The sequence below is a fragment of the Rhineura floridana genome, chromosome 3 (assembly GCF_030035675.1).
Source record: "Rhineura floridana isolate rRhiFlo1 chromosome 3, rRhiFlo1.hap2, whole genome shotgun sequence".
NCBI classification, from domain to species: Eukaryota; Metazoa; Chordata; class Lepidosauria; order Squamata; family Rhineuridae; genus Rhineura; species Rhineura floridana.
This window is the reverse complement of record NC_084482.1, coordinates 203,493,375-203,506,088: the sequence shown is the minus strand read 5'-3', so window position 1 is coordinate 203,506,088 and position 12,714 is coordinate 203,493,375. Positions and strand designations below refer to the sequence as shown.

The 12,714-nt window shown below is 44.5% G+C and overlaps 1 protein-coding gene across 6 annotated transcripts in view; it reads right to left on the bottom strand.

Moving 5' to 3' along the window:
* Nucleotides 1–498: 498 nt before the first annotated feature.
* The window catches only part of LOC133381192 (zinc finger protein 287-like), a 46,262-nt gene continuing 34,046 nt past the window's right edge, over nt 499–12,714 (bottom strand). For all 6 annotated transcript variants that reach the window (XM_061619894.1, XM_061619893.1, XM_061619899.1 and 3 more), the window contains 2 exons: nt 6,898–7,203; nt 499–2,690 (listed from right to left, as the gene is read on the bottom strand). In XM_061619894.1, coding sequence (XP_061475878.1) covers nt 1,858–2,690; nt 6,898–7,203 — 1,139 coding nt within the window. In that variant the 3' untranslated portion in view covers nt 499–1,857. The remainder of the gene's footprint in view (nt 2,691–6,897; nt 7,204–12,714) is intronic.

Genomic DNA, 12,714 nt, shown 5'->3' with positions numbered 1-12,714 from the left:
GAAGCATGCACTCCGTAGCCTGTGGGGCCTGAAGGGCATGACAACTATGGAATCTGATCCCACAAGATGCAGTAATAGCCACCAACTTGGATGGCTTTAAAAAGAGTTTAAACAAATTCCTGAAGGATAAGGCTGTCAAATGGCCATGTTCTGCCTCTGCAGGACATGCTTCTGAATGCTAGTGATTGGGAAGTGCAAGCAGGAAGTATCGTTGTACAAGTCCTGCTTGTAGGCTTGCCGTTGGAGCATCGGCTTGGCCGCTGTGAGAACAGGGTTGAAGTTGTATGTGTATAGCATTTTAACCGTTTTATTCTTAGTTGTGTCTTGGCTTTTCATTTTTACAAGCCACCTTGAACTTCAGTTTGATGAAGAGGGTTTAAAAAAACATTTAGAATTCATTGATAGGAGTGCAAAGGATTGCAGTCTCAAGTCTTTACAACTAAGTTTCCAAAATATTCTAACATAGCAGCAGTAGTAAAGAAAAAAAGATTCATTAGATTTTAAAATTGAAAAATTCTTTATTGATGAGAATTTATGTCCACACATTCGTCCACAGCTGCCACAATTTATACAAGCAACGTGGCGCTGCAGGCCTCCCAAGTTTAAAAGTTTTGCATTTCTTTCTAGCATAGACATACAACCCCTCCCCCCGAATATATAGCTACGGTACTTCCCAACTCCCCTGCACTTATGCCTTCAACAGCACCAGGACACAAATAAAATTATACAACACTTTTCCCCCCACCCCCATATCTTCCTGCCATCCCTGAATATTTCTATGAAACTGGCTATCGAGGACTATTAGCCAGGCAAGCTAAATAGAACCTCCATGTTCAGAGGCAGAACACCTCTGAATAACAGCTGCTAACAAGGCAGCTGCAGGGGGAGGACTATTGTCCATGTCTTGCTTACGGGCTTCTGAAACAGGATGCTAACCTACGTGGATCTTGGGTCAAATCCATTTGTTCTTATGTCTACAACCTACTAAAAGAGAGCATATAAACTAACTGGGGCCCTTGCCTACAAGCCTAGAATATTAAAAAGAGTAGTCATGAGGCAAAAGGAGAAGTGGAGATTCAGGAAAGCTGAAGGGAAAGAGGTAGGAAGAGAGCGAGGGGTATTATGTTACAAGTGTGAAGTCCAAGACAAGGTCGTCAGCTGATCAGGACCTATACAGCCTCGCTTGCTACTGAGCCTTTAACCCACCATTGAAGTACAGAGAATGACCATTTCTACCTGAAAATATCTGCAGACACTGAAAGCAGAGGAGCAAGGGCCAGTAAAAAAGATGGCAATCATACTTAAAACCACCACCATGCCCACCACTCCCAAAAGGGTTGCAGAACAAAGATTTTTGACTTCTTAATTTCTCATGCCACTCCCTTTTAGAGACTAAGAGAGAGGACTGCAAATAATTTCAATGCTTGCGGTGGTGCAGCCTGGTCCTATCCATGCTTACTCAGAAGTAAGCCTCAACTCAGTGCAGTTCTCTGTGACCTGTGCTCACAACAGCACCCTAAATATATACTTACCACAGCTGTCAGCAGGTCTTGCTTCTGAGTTACGCCTCCTTAGGACAGGACAGTTCATGGTTGAGGAACAGGTGGCCTTCCTGAGGCTGCTGAACTCCAATTCCCATCAGTCTCAGCCAGTTTGGCCAACAACCAGGGATCATGGGAGTTGAAGTCCAACAAAATCTGGAGGGCCCCTGGTTCCAAATCCCTGGGATAGTCAGTGGGACAACTTGGGGCAAAGTCTCACAACTAGATTGGAGGTGGATTGCTTTTCTTTCCTGTGTGTTTCAGCCATCCATCCCATCTCTCCAACTGACACCTCACCCGCACCCAGCGGCATTAGTTAAGCATCTTGTTCTGTGTGCGTTTGCTCTTGCCTCCTGAGCAGATCTCCCTCGTCAAAGCGCTTACTGCACTCAAAGCCATGGGTTTTCTGGTGGGCTGCCAAGAACTCTTTCCGAAAGAAATCTTTCCCACACTCAGAGCAATGATATGGTTTCACCTCCGTGTGAATGCTCTCATAGGAAAGCACCTTGTCCTTCAACGGAACACACTGCCCAGACTCGTGGCTCTCGTTTGGCCTCTCCTCCGCGTGAGTATTCTGATGGTCATCAAAGTGTTGTTTGCTGTCAAAGCATTTCCCACAAACAGAACACAAACAACAAGGAGACTTCTCTCCCACCTCGGCCGTTTGACTGGCATTTAGCTCCGACTGACTGTGATTTGACTCCCCACTTTTGGAATATGCAAACCTTCCCAACATTGCGCGGACTGCCGCTTCTTTCTCTGCGACATCTTTTGCACTGTTGATGGAGCCGTCTGTTGTACCTTCAGCAGAAGCATGTTCTGCACCTTTGGCGGGCCTGTCCTTGGCACCTTCGGCGGGCCTGTCCTTGGCACCTTCGGCGGGGCTGTCCTTGGCACCTTCGGCGGGGCTGTCCTTGGCACCTTCGGCGGGGCTGTCCTTGGCACCTTCGGCAGGGCTGTCCTTGGCACCTTCAGCGGAAGCACTGCAGCTTTCTCCTTGTTTCGCCCTTTGCTGCTGTTTGGAAAGGCGCCATCGCTCACGGAGCGCCGTCAACACAGAATCATCTATATGGGTTATTGTTGGGGGAGCATTGCCCATTTTAATCACCAGAGGTTTCATTGTCATCATCTTACTTGGCTCCACAATGCCTGCAGGGACAGAGGGAGAAACAATCCAGGCATGAGATCACCCCATTTCAAGGAAAGGAGGAAAAGAAAGGAGGAAAGAACTCCACGGGCATTAAGACTTGCCAATGAAGCCCTGCTCTGGGTTCCAGCAAACGGGGACGAGAGGTGGCCCTTGATAAGGAGCATGGCCTTGTTCACAGTGGTCTCTCTTCTTTGGAACCTATTGGAGATCCAGCAAGCAGTCTTTCCGCCCTTTTTGGAGGGAGTAAAGACGGGACTTTTCACTTTAGTCTTCTGTGAGATTTTGAAAAGTGACTTGCACTATATATACCTATATCTAAATTGTTTTCTAGCACTCAAGAATGACCACCACACAGGTTTTATTTTTATTTTTTGTTTTGGTGATACTTTTCTATTATCTCTTTGCTGCTGCTAGGATAGGCATTTTGCCTATTGGTTTAAAGGTCCTGTTCCTGCTTTGATATCCTGTGATAAACTGTGGTTTGAACAAAACAGCATTTGCCAAGTTTGGACACCTACAACAAACTGTGGTTTGTTCCTCACCAAGAACAGAAGTGTTAAAAATCTCTTCTATTCCATACAAGATGGGGGGTGGGTGGGTTATGTAACACAAAATGTTTTAAGCATTTATCTTCACAGTCACAATGGCTATGTACCTGGACGCCACTATTCTGAGAATAAAGAATCCTGGGTGCACACAGCTGTCCCTTCAAGGGAAAGGAACAGGGAGGCTTAACTATATATGAGTCCCTTGTGGTCACAGCAACATACAAAGAGCCAGACAGTTATGCTGGAGGCAGCTAATAGAGGAGCTGGGCTTTATGTCTTTGTTTTTAGAGTTCAAAGTGGACAGTTGAATAATCGTTGCATATAGTGTATCTCAGTGGCTCCCAAACTCTTTTTCCTCTCCACAGACCACTGGAAAATTGCTGATGGTCTTGGCGGAACCACTTAAAATGACTTTTGTGCCTGTTGTGGCAATTGTAGTGCACTGGGCTAGATGCGCCGTCATTTTTCATGGTATCTTTATTGCTTCTTTTATTTCTTACGTATTGCATTTTATTGTATTCCAATTTGAATTCCACAGACTGAAAATTGTAATAAAATAAAATACGACAGAAGGAATAAAAGCAGCAATAAAACACGGGTGCAGGGACATGGGTGGGCAACCTCAGGGTCTAGGGGCCACAGGCTGCCCTGCAGGGCTCTCTGTTGGATTCTCGGGATTCTCCTTTGGTGAACCCCCCTCTGCAGGCCACACTCCTGACTGGTCCTGCTGGGGACCCTCCTCCAGTGCTTTGGCCGGGCTGCACTGGGTCCTTGAACTTGGACAGCGCTCATTGCTTGGCTGGCTGGAGCGGGGTGGCGCTGCGACTGGAAGGCAATGCCTGCTCTTTGGACTTTAGCACACAGCCCCTGGAAGGACCCTCCAGGAGGGCATGTGGCCTTTGGGCTGAAAAAAGGTTCCCCGCTCTGATGTAGCACCCACTGAACACAACGAGACTCCTAGTTTCTGAGAAGATAACAGGATTATGCTGTAACCCAAGGGTTGCCAATCCAGCGCCTGCAAGTCCTTGGCTGGTGGCCCTCGTGTCTTGTTTTTTCCAATTAAAAAAAAAAGGGCAGGCACTTCCTTGACCCATGGAGGGGCTTTTCTGAATGTGTGTGTGTGTGTGTGTGTGTGGGAAAACCAAGGTGTGTGCATGTGAGACAGAGAGAGAGGAATGTGTGGCTGTGGTATGTATGTGGGCAGTGAGTGTGTCTGTGTGCAAAAGAAAATGTGATGTGGCCACCTTATATATTTTTCCTGGTACTAGGGAATGCTCCCTGTTGTTATTAGACAGCAAAGCATAACAGCGCGTGTGTGTAGAAAAATCAGTATTACGCGATCTCCACAATCAGGATCAGCAGGACAAACCTTCCTGCAGCAAGCACAAGGTCGTCTAGGGTGGGGATGATGACTGTACTCAAAGTTTGAGTTATACCATGGCAGCCATGTTGGGTCATACCATGCCCTACGGCAGCCATTTTCTGAATGGCACCCACAGCACTCTCTCAAAATTGAAAATGTGGCCAGGGGTCCAAAAAGGTTGGCGGCCCTTGCTATAACTAAATGACAGGCTTTGTAATGAGAGAATATGAAAGGCTGAACAGCAAGGAAGTGCAGAGAAAAGAACATGGAGTGGTACTCAACACTAGCCCTACTCAGAGTAAGCCCACTGAAGTTAATTGAGATGACTAATTTAGGTTCATTAATTTTACTGGCTCTACTCTGAGTAGGACTCAGTTGAATACATGCCATGATCTCTCCAGGACGCTATAATAATTTACAATATTTACAAATACTAATATGCCACTCCACAAAAATGGTTCTCTGGGCAGCTCATAATAGAAGTATTTACAAAGTGACCACTTATGACGGTTTCCATTAGGAACTGTTTTGCCATTCAGGTCATATATCCATTTTATGACAAAACAATACATTGACCGTATGTGGTGAAACTCACATAGGGATGGCAGAGAACAAGCAGACCATTAGTTCTAGGCTGGGATTTAAATTTTGGAAGGCTTACATTAATCAAAATATAGTAACAGATATAGAGTTGTATCCAATGCTGGTCCTACTCAGAAGAAATGGACATGGCTATCTCAAATCCAGTAATTTCAGTGGGTCTACTCTGAGTAGAGATCCTCCGTGGCACAGAGTGGTAAGCGGCAGTAACGCAGCTGAAGCTCTGCTCACGGCCGGAGTTCGATTCCAACGGAAGGAGGTCAAATCTCCGGTAAAAGGGGTCGAGGTCCACTCAGCCTTCCATCCATCTGTGGTTGGTAAAATGAGTACCCGGCATACGCTGGGGGGTAAAGAAAGGCCGGGGACGGAACTGGCAATCCCACCCCATATATATGATCTGCCTAGTAAACGTTGCAAGACGTCACCCTAAGAGTCGGAAACGACTCGCACTACAAGTGCAGGGACACCTTTACCTTTTTTTACTCTGAGTAGAATTTGAAAAATGGGAATGGACTGCCTTCAAGTCGATTCTGGCTTATGGCGACGCCATGAAGAGGGTTTTCATGGTAAGCAGTATTCAGAGGGGGTTTACCATTGCCTTCCTCTGAGGCTGAGAGGCAGTGACTGGCCCAAGGTCACCCAGTCAGCTTCATGGTTGTGTGGGGTTTCGAACCCTGGTCTCCCAGCAGGGCCGGTCCCAAAGGACAGCCAGGTCAGGCCCTGGCTGAGGGCCCCTGGAGCCACAGAGACGCCTGAGGGGCCTCTCGATAGGGTGGGGGATGAGTAGCACTCCTTTTCCACAATCCATGGCAGAGTAGCTGCTGTGGATTGCAGGGAGGGAGCTTCTTTTGCCTGCCCATTCACTGGCTCCACCTACCCATCTCTCCTGTCTTTTGCGGTTGTGCAGGCTGCGTGCACAGGACTGCCATTAACCAAGATGTCAGCCGAGGTTTCCCTAAGGGGCTGAAGCCTCCACCGCCATCTTGGTTGGTGGCAGCAATGCGTGCGCGTAGCAGCCAACGCAGCCGCAAGACAGGAGAGATGGAGCCAGCAAACGGGCGGGCACAAGAAGCTCCCTCCCTGCAAGAGACAGGTCGTAGTCCAACACTCTAACCACTACACCACACTGGATACAAATCATACTCTGGTTCTGGGTTTTCAAATCTAAAAGTAAAAACTGTGTGGTTGGTTATACTGAAGTGAGGGGGGAAATTCCCAATTTTATGGGATCCCTTTGGATTTTTTCCCGTTAAATCTACTAAAATGTAAAATAGAGGTAATAATGGGTTGTATTTCATATTAATTAAAAAACCCTCTTGATTCAAATAACACGGCCACCTCTAATTGTTTGCCGATGGTTGGAGAGAGAGGTCTTTCTGCTGTTGGAACCATTGTTGGACTGGTGGGTTTTCTTGTGTCTAGAAAGATTTGAACTCCACTTGAAGGTTTGCCCACATTCAATGCATTTAAAAGGCCTCTCTCCCATATGGACTTTCATATGTATAAGCAGGGTTGATAATTTATAGGTTTTATGTCCACATTTGGAACACGTGTGTTTTCTTTCCCCTTGATGCTTTTGGACTCTTTTTATGGGGTTCTTCCTACTGCTGGACAGGTGGATCCTCTGGTGTTGGCTGAGGGAGGCGGCCTTTGAGAAGGTTCGTCCACATTCACGGCATTTATAGGGCTTCTCACCTGTGTGGGTTTTCATGTGTCTCAGCAGATCCGATAAGTAGTAGGTTCTATGCCCACATTCTGGACACTCATGCTTTTTCTCTAGCGACTCATATCTGCTTTTCTTCACAGCCATGGCTTTTCTTTGAAGACGGGTAGATCCTCGTTCCTTTGGATGTAGCTTGGACATGGCTTTGATCTTGGCAGCCTTTTGAGCCAGGGAATCATGACCTGGGGATTTCCCCGATGATCTCTCAATCCGGCTTCCTGGTTTAGCTCCTCCCCTCTGACGGGCCTTTGCCAGGATGTTAATTAACTCCTCATCATCTACAAGAATAGAGAGATAATTCCATTATAGGACAGCTGCCCAGGGAAAAAAAACAAGAAAGATATCCAGCCCCCACTCCCCTTATCTTTGAAGACTAAGACCTAAAAAACACCCTTTAAAAAAAGCTGCTCTGAATGATGCTGAGCTTTGTGAAGGACAGAGGCAGCCTAAGCCAGGATCAGTCTCACACAGAAGCAAAGTAACTGCAGCTTTTCGTTTCTTTTCTGGCCTAATTTGCTTGTTTTTTCTAACCATTCTTGCCTCACTCTTCTGTAGCTGGGTGACCGTCTGGGGTGGGGCACCAAAACAAACCAGGATCAAGCTAGAATGGCGGGTTTGGACACAACATGAAACCACTGTTAACGCCAGCCAAGTTCTGAAAGCCCACTTCAAACCGTCTTTTCATACTCTGGTTTGGTGGCCAAATAAATAAACCACATTTAAACTAAACCAACCACAGCTTAGCATTACAGCCCATGGCTTAGCATCATGCGGGTTATACCCCCACCCCACACAAGGGGTAAATTGGAAAGCTTACTTGTTGCGTGACTTCGTCCTTGAGCACACACAGACACAAGTGAATTAAAGGAGCTTAACATAACAGCTCTTTCAAATGCTTTTAAAATATAAATGGATTTGAAAAATTCATTTGTAAAGCAGAGTGTAAATAAAGCATTCATATACATGATTTGCTGAAAGCCTCACAATGACCCTGTAAGGTAGGTCATCATTATCCCCATCCAGCAGCTGGGAAAAAAGAGACTCAAGGCTGACAGTGGTTTGCCAAAGGCTGCCTAGTGAATTCATGGTAGGGGTGGGATCGGAGGTGGGAACTTCCCAACACTTAGCTCAGTCTCTTGGCCCCCGTGCTGTGCTGACTTTATACAGCTGTAGGAATAACGTCCATCAATGATACTCAAAGGCCAGTTCGAAAGGATCTATCATACTCTACCCAGAAATGGATCCCCGAGTTTAATGTGGTATTTGAGCACTTTATAGCATAATTCAAGCTGCTAGGAACTGTGTGGACTTTAACGTTTAGCATCTTTGAATTCTTTATGCATTTTCTAGTACAGATTTATTAACTGCTAGGTACTTTATATATATATGATCAAGCTGCTAGGAAATGTGTGGACTTTAATTTTTAGCATCTATGAACATTTTATGCACTTTATTTGTTATGTTTTGCTATTGGTTATATATATCATATTTGATGACACTGAAAATGTTATTATATCAGACTCTGGTTTATATATGAACGTAATATATAACGTTATATACGTTCATATATATATTTTAGGTGATTAACAGAATCCTTATAGGGATCCAGAGCAAGCTTGAGTGAAGTTCTGTTTGTTGCTTTCAAAACTGTCTTATCAGACTCTGGTTTATATATATATTTATATATATATATATAACCAACTGATGTCAAATAATATGTTTTCATGATCGATAGTTTATTTTCTAGTACATTTAAAATGTTATACTGGCCATATTATCAAAATTAATTATTTGAAAAATGGAAATTGACTGCCTTTAAGTCGATTCCGACTTATGGCGACCCTTTGAATAGGGTTTTCATGGTAAGTGGTATTCAGAGGGGGTTTACCATTGCCTTCCTCTGAGGCTGAGAGGCAGTGACTGGCCCAAGGTCACCCAGTGAACTTCATGGCTGTGTGGGGATTCGAACCCTCGTCTTCCAGGTTGTAGTCCAACAGTCTAACTGCTACCACTAGTTGGATTTTATTTATTGTTAAATTATATCCCACTCTTCCTCCCAAAAGGAGCCCAGGGCAGTAAAGAAGTGATAAAACACTTAAAACTTCTTAAAAACAAAAACAATGAAGATACAGACTGGGATAAAAGTATCCACTTAAAAGGCTAGTTGAAACTGGATTGTCAGATTATGTTTTGAAATCAGTCAGCATTTAGACTTTTCTTATAATGATGTATTGATATGCATTTTAACCATTGTGTTGTGAGCTGCTGTGTACAAGTGTATGTGGAAAGGTGGCATACAAACTGAGATAATAAATAAGTTAGGATCTCCAATTTGATGCAGTGAGCTCCTGCTTCTCTGGGAGCAAGTTCATTTCCTTGAGGCCATGGTGGCTGAGAGAGGCAGAGAGGTTGGTGGAGGAGGCCTTTGGGGACACTATAGCTGTGTCTCACGCCCAGGATGACAGCTCTCTTGCTGTCATAGAGAATGAAGGCCCCGGGGAAGGAGACAATCAGTCTGAGGAAGAGGAAATGATCCTTAAGAAGGAACCCATTCCTTGGGGGATGAGCAGCTATCCTCTCATGCCAAGAATGCTTCGCCAGGGGTGGAGGGATCCTGGCAGTGGGTGATTCGATCGTTAGGAACATGATGGGTGTGCAGACTGCAGAGTGATTTGCCTGTGTATACCCTGTACCAATTTGTTATTGCCAGCAAGCAAGAGGCCTATAGCAAGATATTATAGCCTTATGTTAAGCATAGATTTAGAATGTATTTGTTAGTGAGCCTGAAGGTTTGTATCTCCCCTTTCAGGCCCCTGTATTTTATAAGCACCTGAAAGCCTAAGATAGTCAAGGGCATGATGACCTGCCCAGTACCTTGTTAGAGAGGCATCAAAGGAGCCCTATTAGGCATATATCCAAGAATATATTATCAGTGAGGTGTTGTATAGATGATTTAAGTCTAGGTTATACTCCCAAGGATGACGGTTAATGAGCAGGTGCTTGTTAGTATAGCCAAGTGGACGAGTCAAAGTACGGTCAATGATGAAGTTGCTTGTTAGGAGAGATATATGGCCAACATATAGCTTGCCAAAGAAGTGCCAGGGAGTTTCCATATAGTTTTCTAGCAATTAGTTGGCTTTTGAAGATGTCTTGTGAGAAGGTCAACACCCCAATTATCGTTGTTACGCTGTAACGTTTAATGCATGAAAAGTATTATTTGTGTATGTAATCCTGCCAATAATTGTATGTAATCATGCCAATACCACGTGCTAGTTTCAATACTATAAAAGTGTTGCGTGTGCCCCAATGGGGTGTTCAGTCTGACATGAGCTACTGCAGAGCTGTGCGGCTGGTCCACTTTTATTGGGCTACTTGGCTGTATGCTTGTAAGTTACTCAATAAATTTTAACTCTTTGTAAGCAAATCTCTTGTCTGCATCTCATCTCTGGCAACCCAAAACAACCTGGAGGTAAACAGCCTGCCTGGTGCAAAGGTTGTGGATATTTCCGATTGTCTAGGTAGCTTAGTAGATAGTGCTGGGTCAGTGGTCGTAGTGCCCATTGGCACCAATGACATGGGGAAATGCTATCATGAGGTCCTGGAAGCAAAATTTAGGTTGCTAGGTGGGATGCCAAGAGCCACGACCTCCAAGGTAGCTGTCTCTGAAACGTACCAGTTCCACATGCAGGACCACCTGCACAGGCGCAGCTTTGTAGTCTCAATGCGTGGATGAGACGACAGTGTCGGGAGGAGGGGTTTGGATTTGTCAGGTGCTGGGGAAAATTTTGGGATAAGCTGGACCTGTACAAAAGGGACAGGCTCCACCTGAACCGGGATGGAATCAGACTGCTGGCACTTAAAATAAAAAAGGTGGCAGAACAGCTTTGGAACTGATGAAGGAGAGAAAGGTAACAGGAGTTAAGGAGGATCCAGTTTGGAACAAATCTCTCCCCCGGGATAAAGACAAAAAAATGATGAAAACTTAAATAGGGAAGGCCTAGAACTTGGCCTTCTGATTGCAGGGGCACAGGATAGCAATCCCGAGAGACCAAAGTCACACAGGCCAAACCAAAAGTACAAAGAGAAGTGCTTATACACTAATGCTAGGAGCCTCCGAGGCAAGATAGGAGAACTGGAGTGCTTGGACTTAAGAGGACAGCATTGATATAATGAGCATAATAGAAGCCTGGGGGAATGCAGAAAACCAGTCGGATATGGTTATCTCTGGATATAAACTATATCAGAAGGACAGGGAAGGATGTATTGGAGGTGGTGTTGCTTTATGTGAAAGAGGACATTGAATCCAACAAGTTGTAAATCCTAAGAGCAGACTCCTTCACAGAATCGTTGTGGGTGGTGATACTGGGCCCCAAGAATAACTTAGTACTGAGGATGTTCTATTGCACCCCTGACCAAAATGATGAGAGGGGTCTTAAGATGAAAAATGAATTCAAGGAAGCATCCAAACTAGGAAATGTTGTAGTAATGAGCGACTTCAATTACCCTGACATGGACTGGCCACATATGTCTTCCAGTCATAACGAAGAAGTAAAATTTCTAGATTCCACAAATGACTGTGCCCTAGAACAGTTGGACATGGAACTGACCAGGGGATGGTGACCCTAGACTTAATCTTAAATGGCACCCAGGACCTGGTGTGAGATGTAAGTGATGTTAAACCGATTGGGAGCAGTGACCATAGTGCTATTAAACATATATGTAAATGGCCAATTGCTAAGAAAATCCAACACAGCCACATTTGACTCCAAAGGAGGAAAGGAAGTTGAAAAACAAAGTCCAGAGGGTCAAATCACTCCAAAATCCTTTGGAGTTGTTTAAAAACAAAGTATTAGAAACTGAACTGCAGTGTATACCGCAGGTCCTGAAAGGTACCACCAGGGCCAAGAGGATGCCGGCATGGTTAATGAGCAGTGTCAAAGAAGCTGTTAGAGGCAAGAAGGCTTCCTTCAAAAAATGGAAGTCTTGTCCAAATGAGGATAATAAAAATAAACATAAACAATGGCAAAACAAATTGTTACAAATTGTTGTAAACCTCCCAGAGAGCTTCGACTATGGGGTGGTACACAAATGTAATAAATAAATAAATAAATAATAAATAAGACAAATGCAAAAAGACATTAAGGGATGCTAAAAAAACAATTTGAGGAGCACATTGCTAAAGACATAAAAACCAAGAACAAAAATTTCTTTAAATACATTCAAAGCAGGAGAGTACCTAGGGAGGTGATTGGATCCTTGGATGATAAGGGAGTGCCAAATCAGGATAAGGAGATTGCTAAGCTAAATGATTTTTTGCATCTGTCTTCCCAGTGGAGGATATAGAGCAGATCCCTGTGCCTGAACTAACTTATACTGGAAGGGAGTCTGAGGCAGAAAGTGGCAAGAAGAGATGAAGTTCTAGGCTTAATATACAAACTGGCATTGTTAAAGATAAAATAAGCAAACGTATAGAACAAGCCTTGCTGAAACAGAGCCAGCAGAGCTTCTACAAGGGTAAGTCTTGTCTCACCATCCTATTGGAGTTATTTGAGAGTGCCAACAAGCATATAGATAGAGATGATCTGGTTGACATAGTGTACTTGGATTTTCAAAAAGCTTTTGACAAGGTACCTCACCAAAGACTGAGTAAGCTTAGCAGTCATGGAATAAAAGGAGAGGTCCTCTTGTGTATCAGGAACTGGTTAAGGAGAAGGAAGCAGAGAGTAGGAATAAAGGGAAAGTTCTCCCAATGGAGGGCTGTAGAAAGTGAAGCCCCCATTATTGGGACC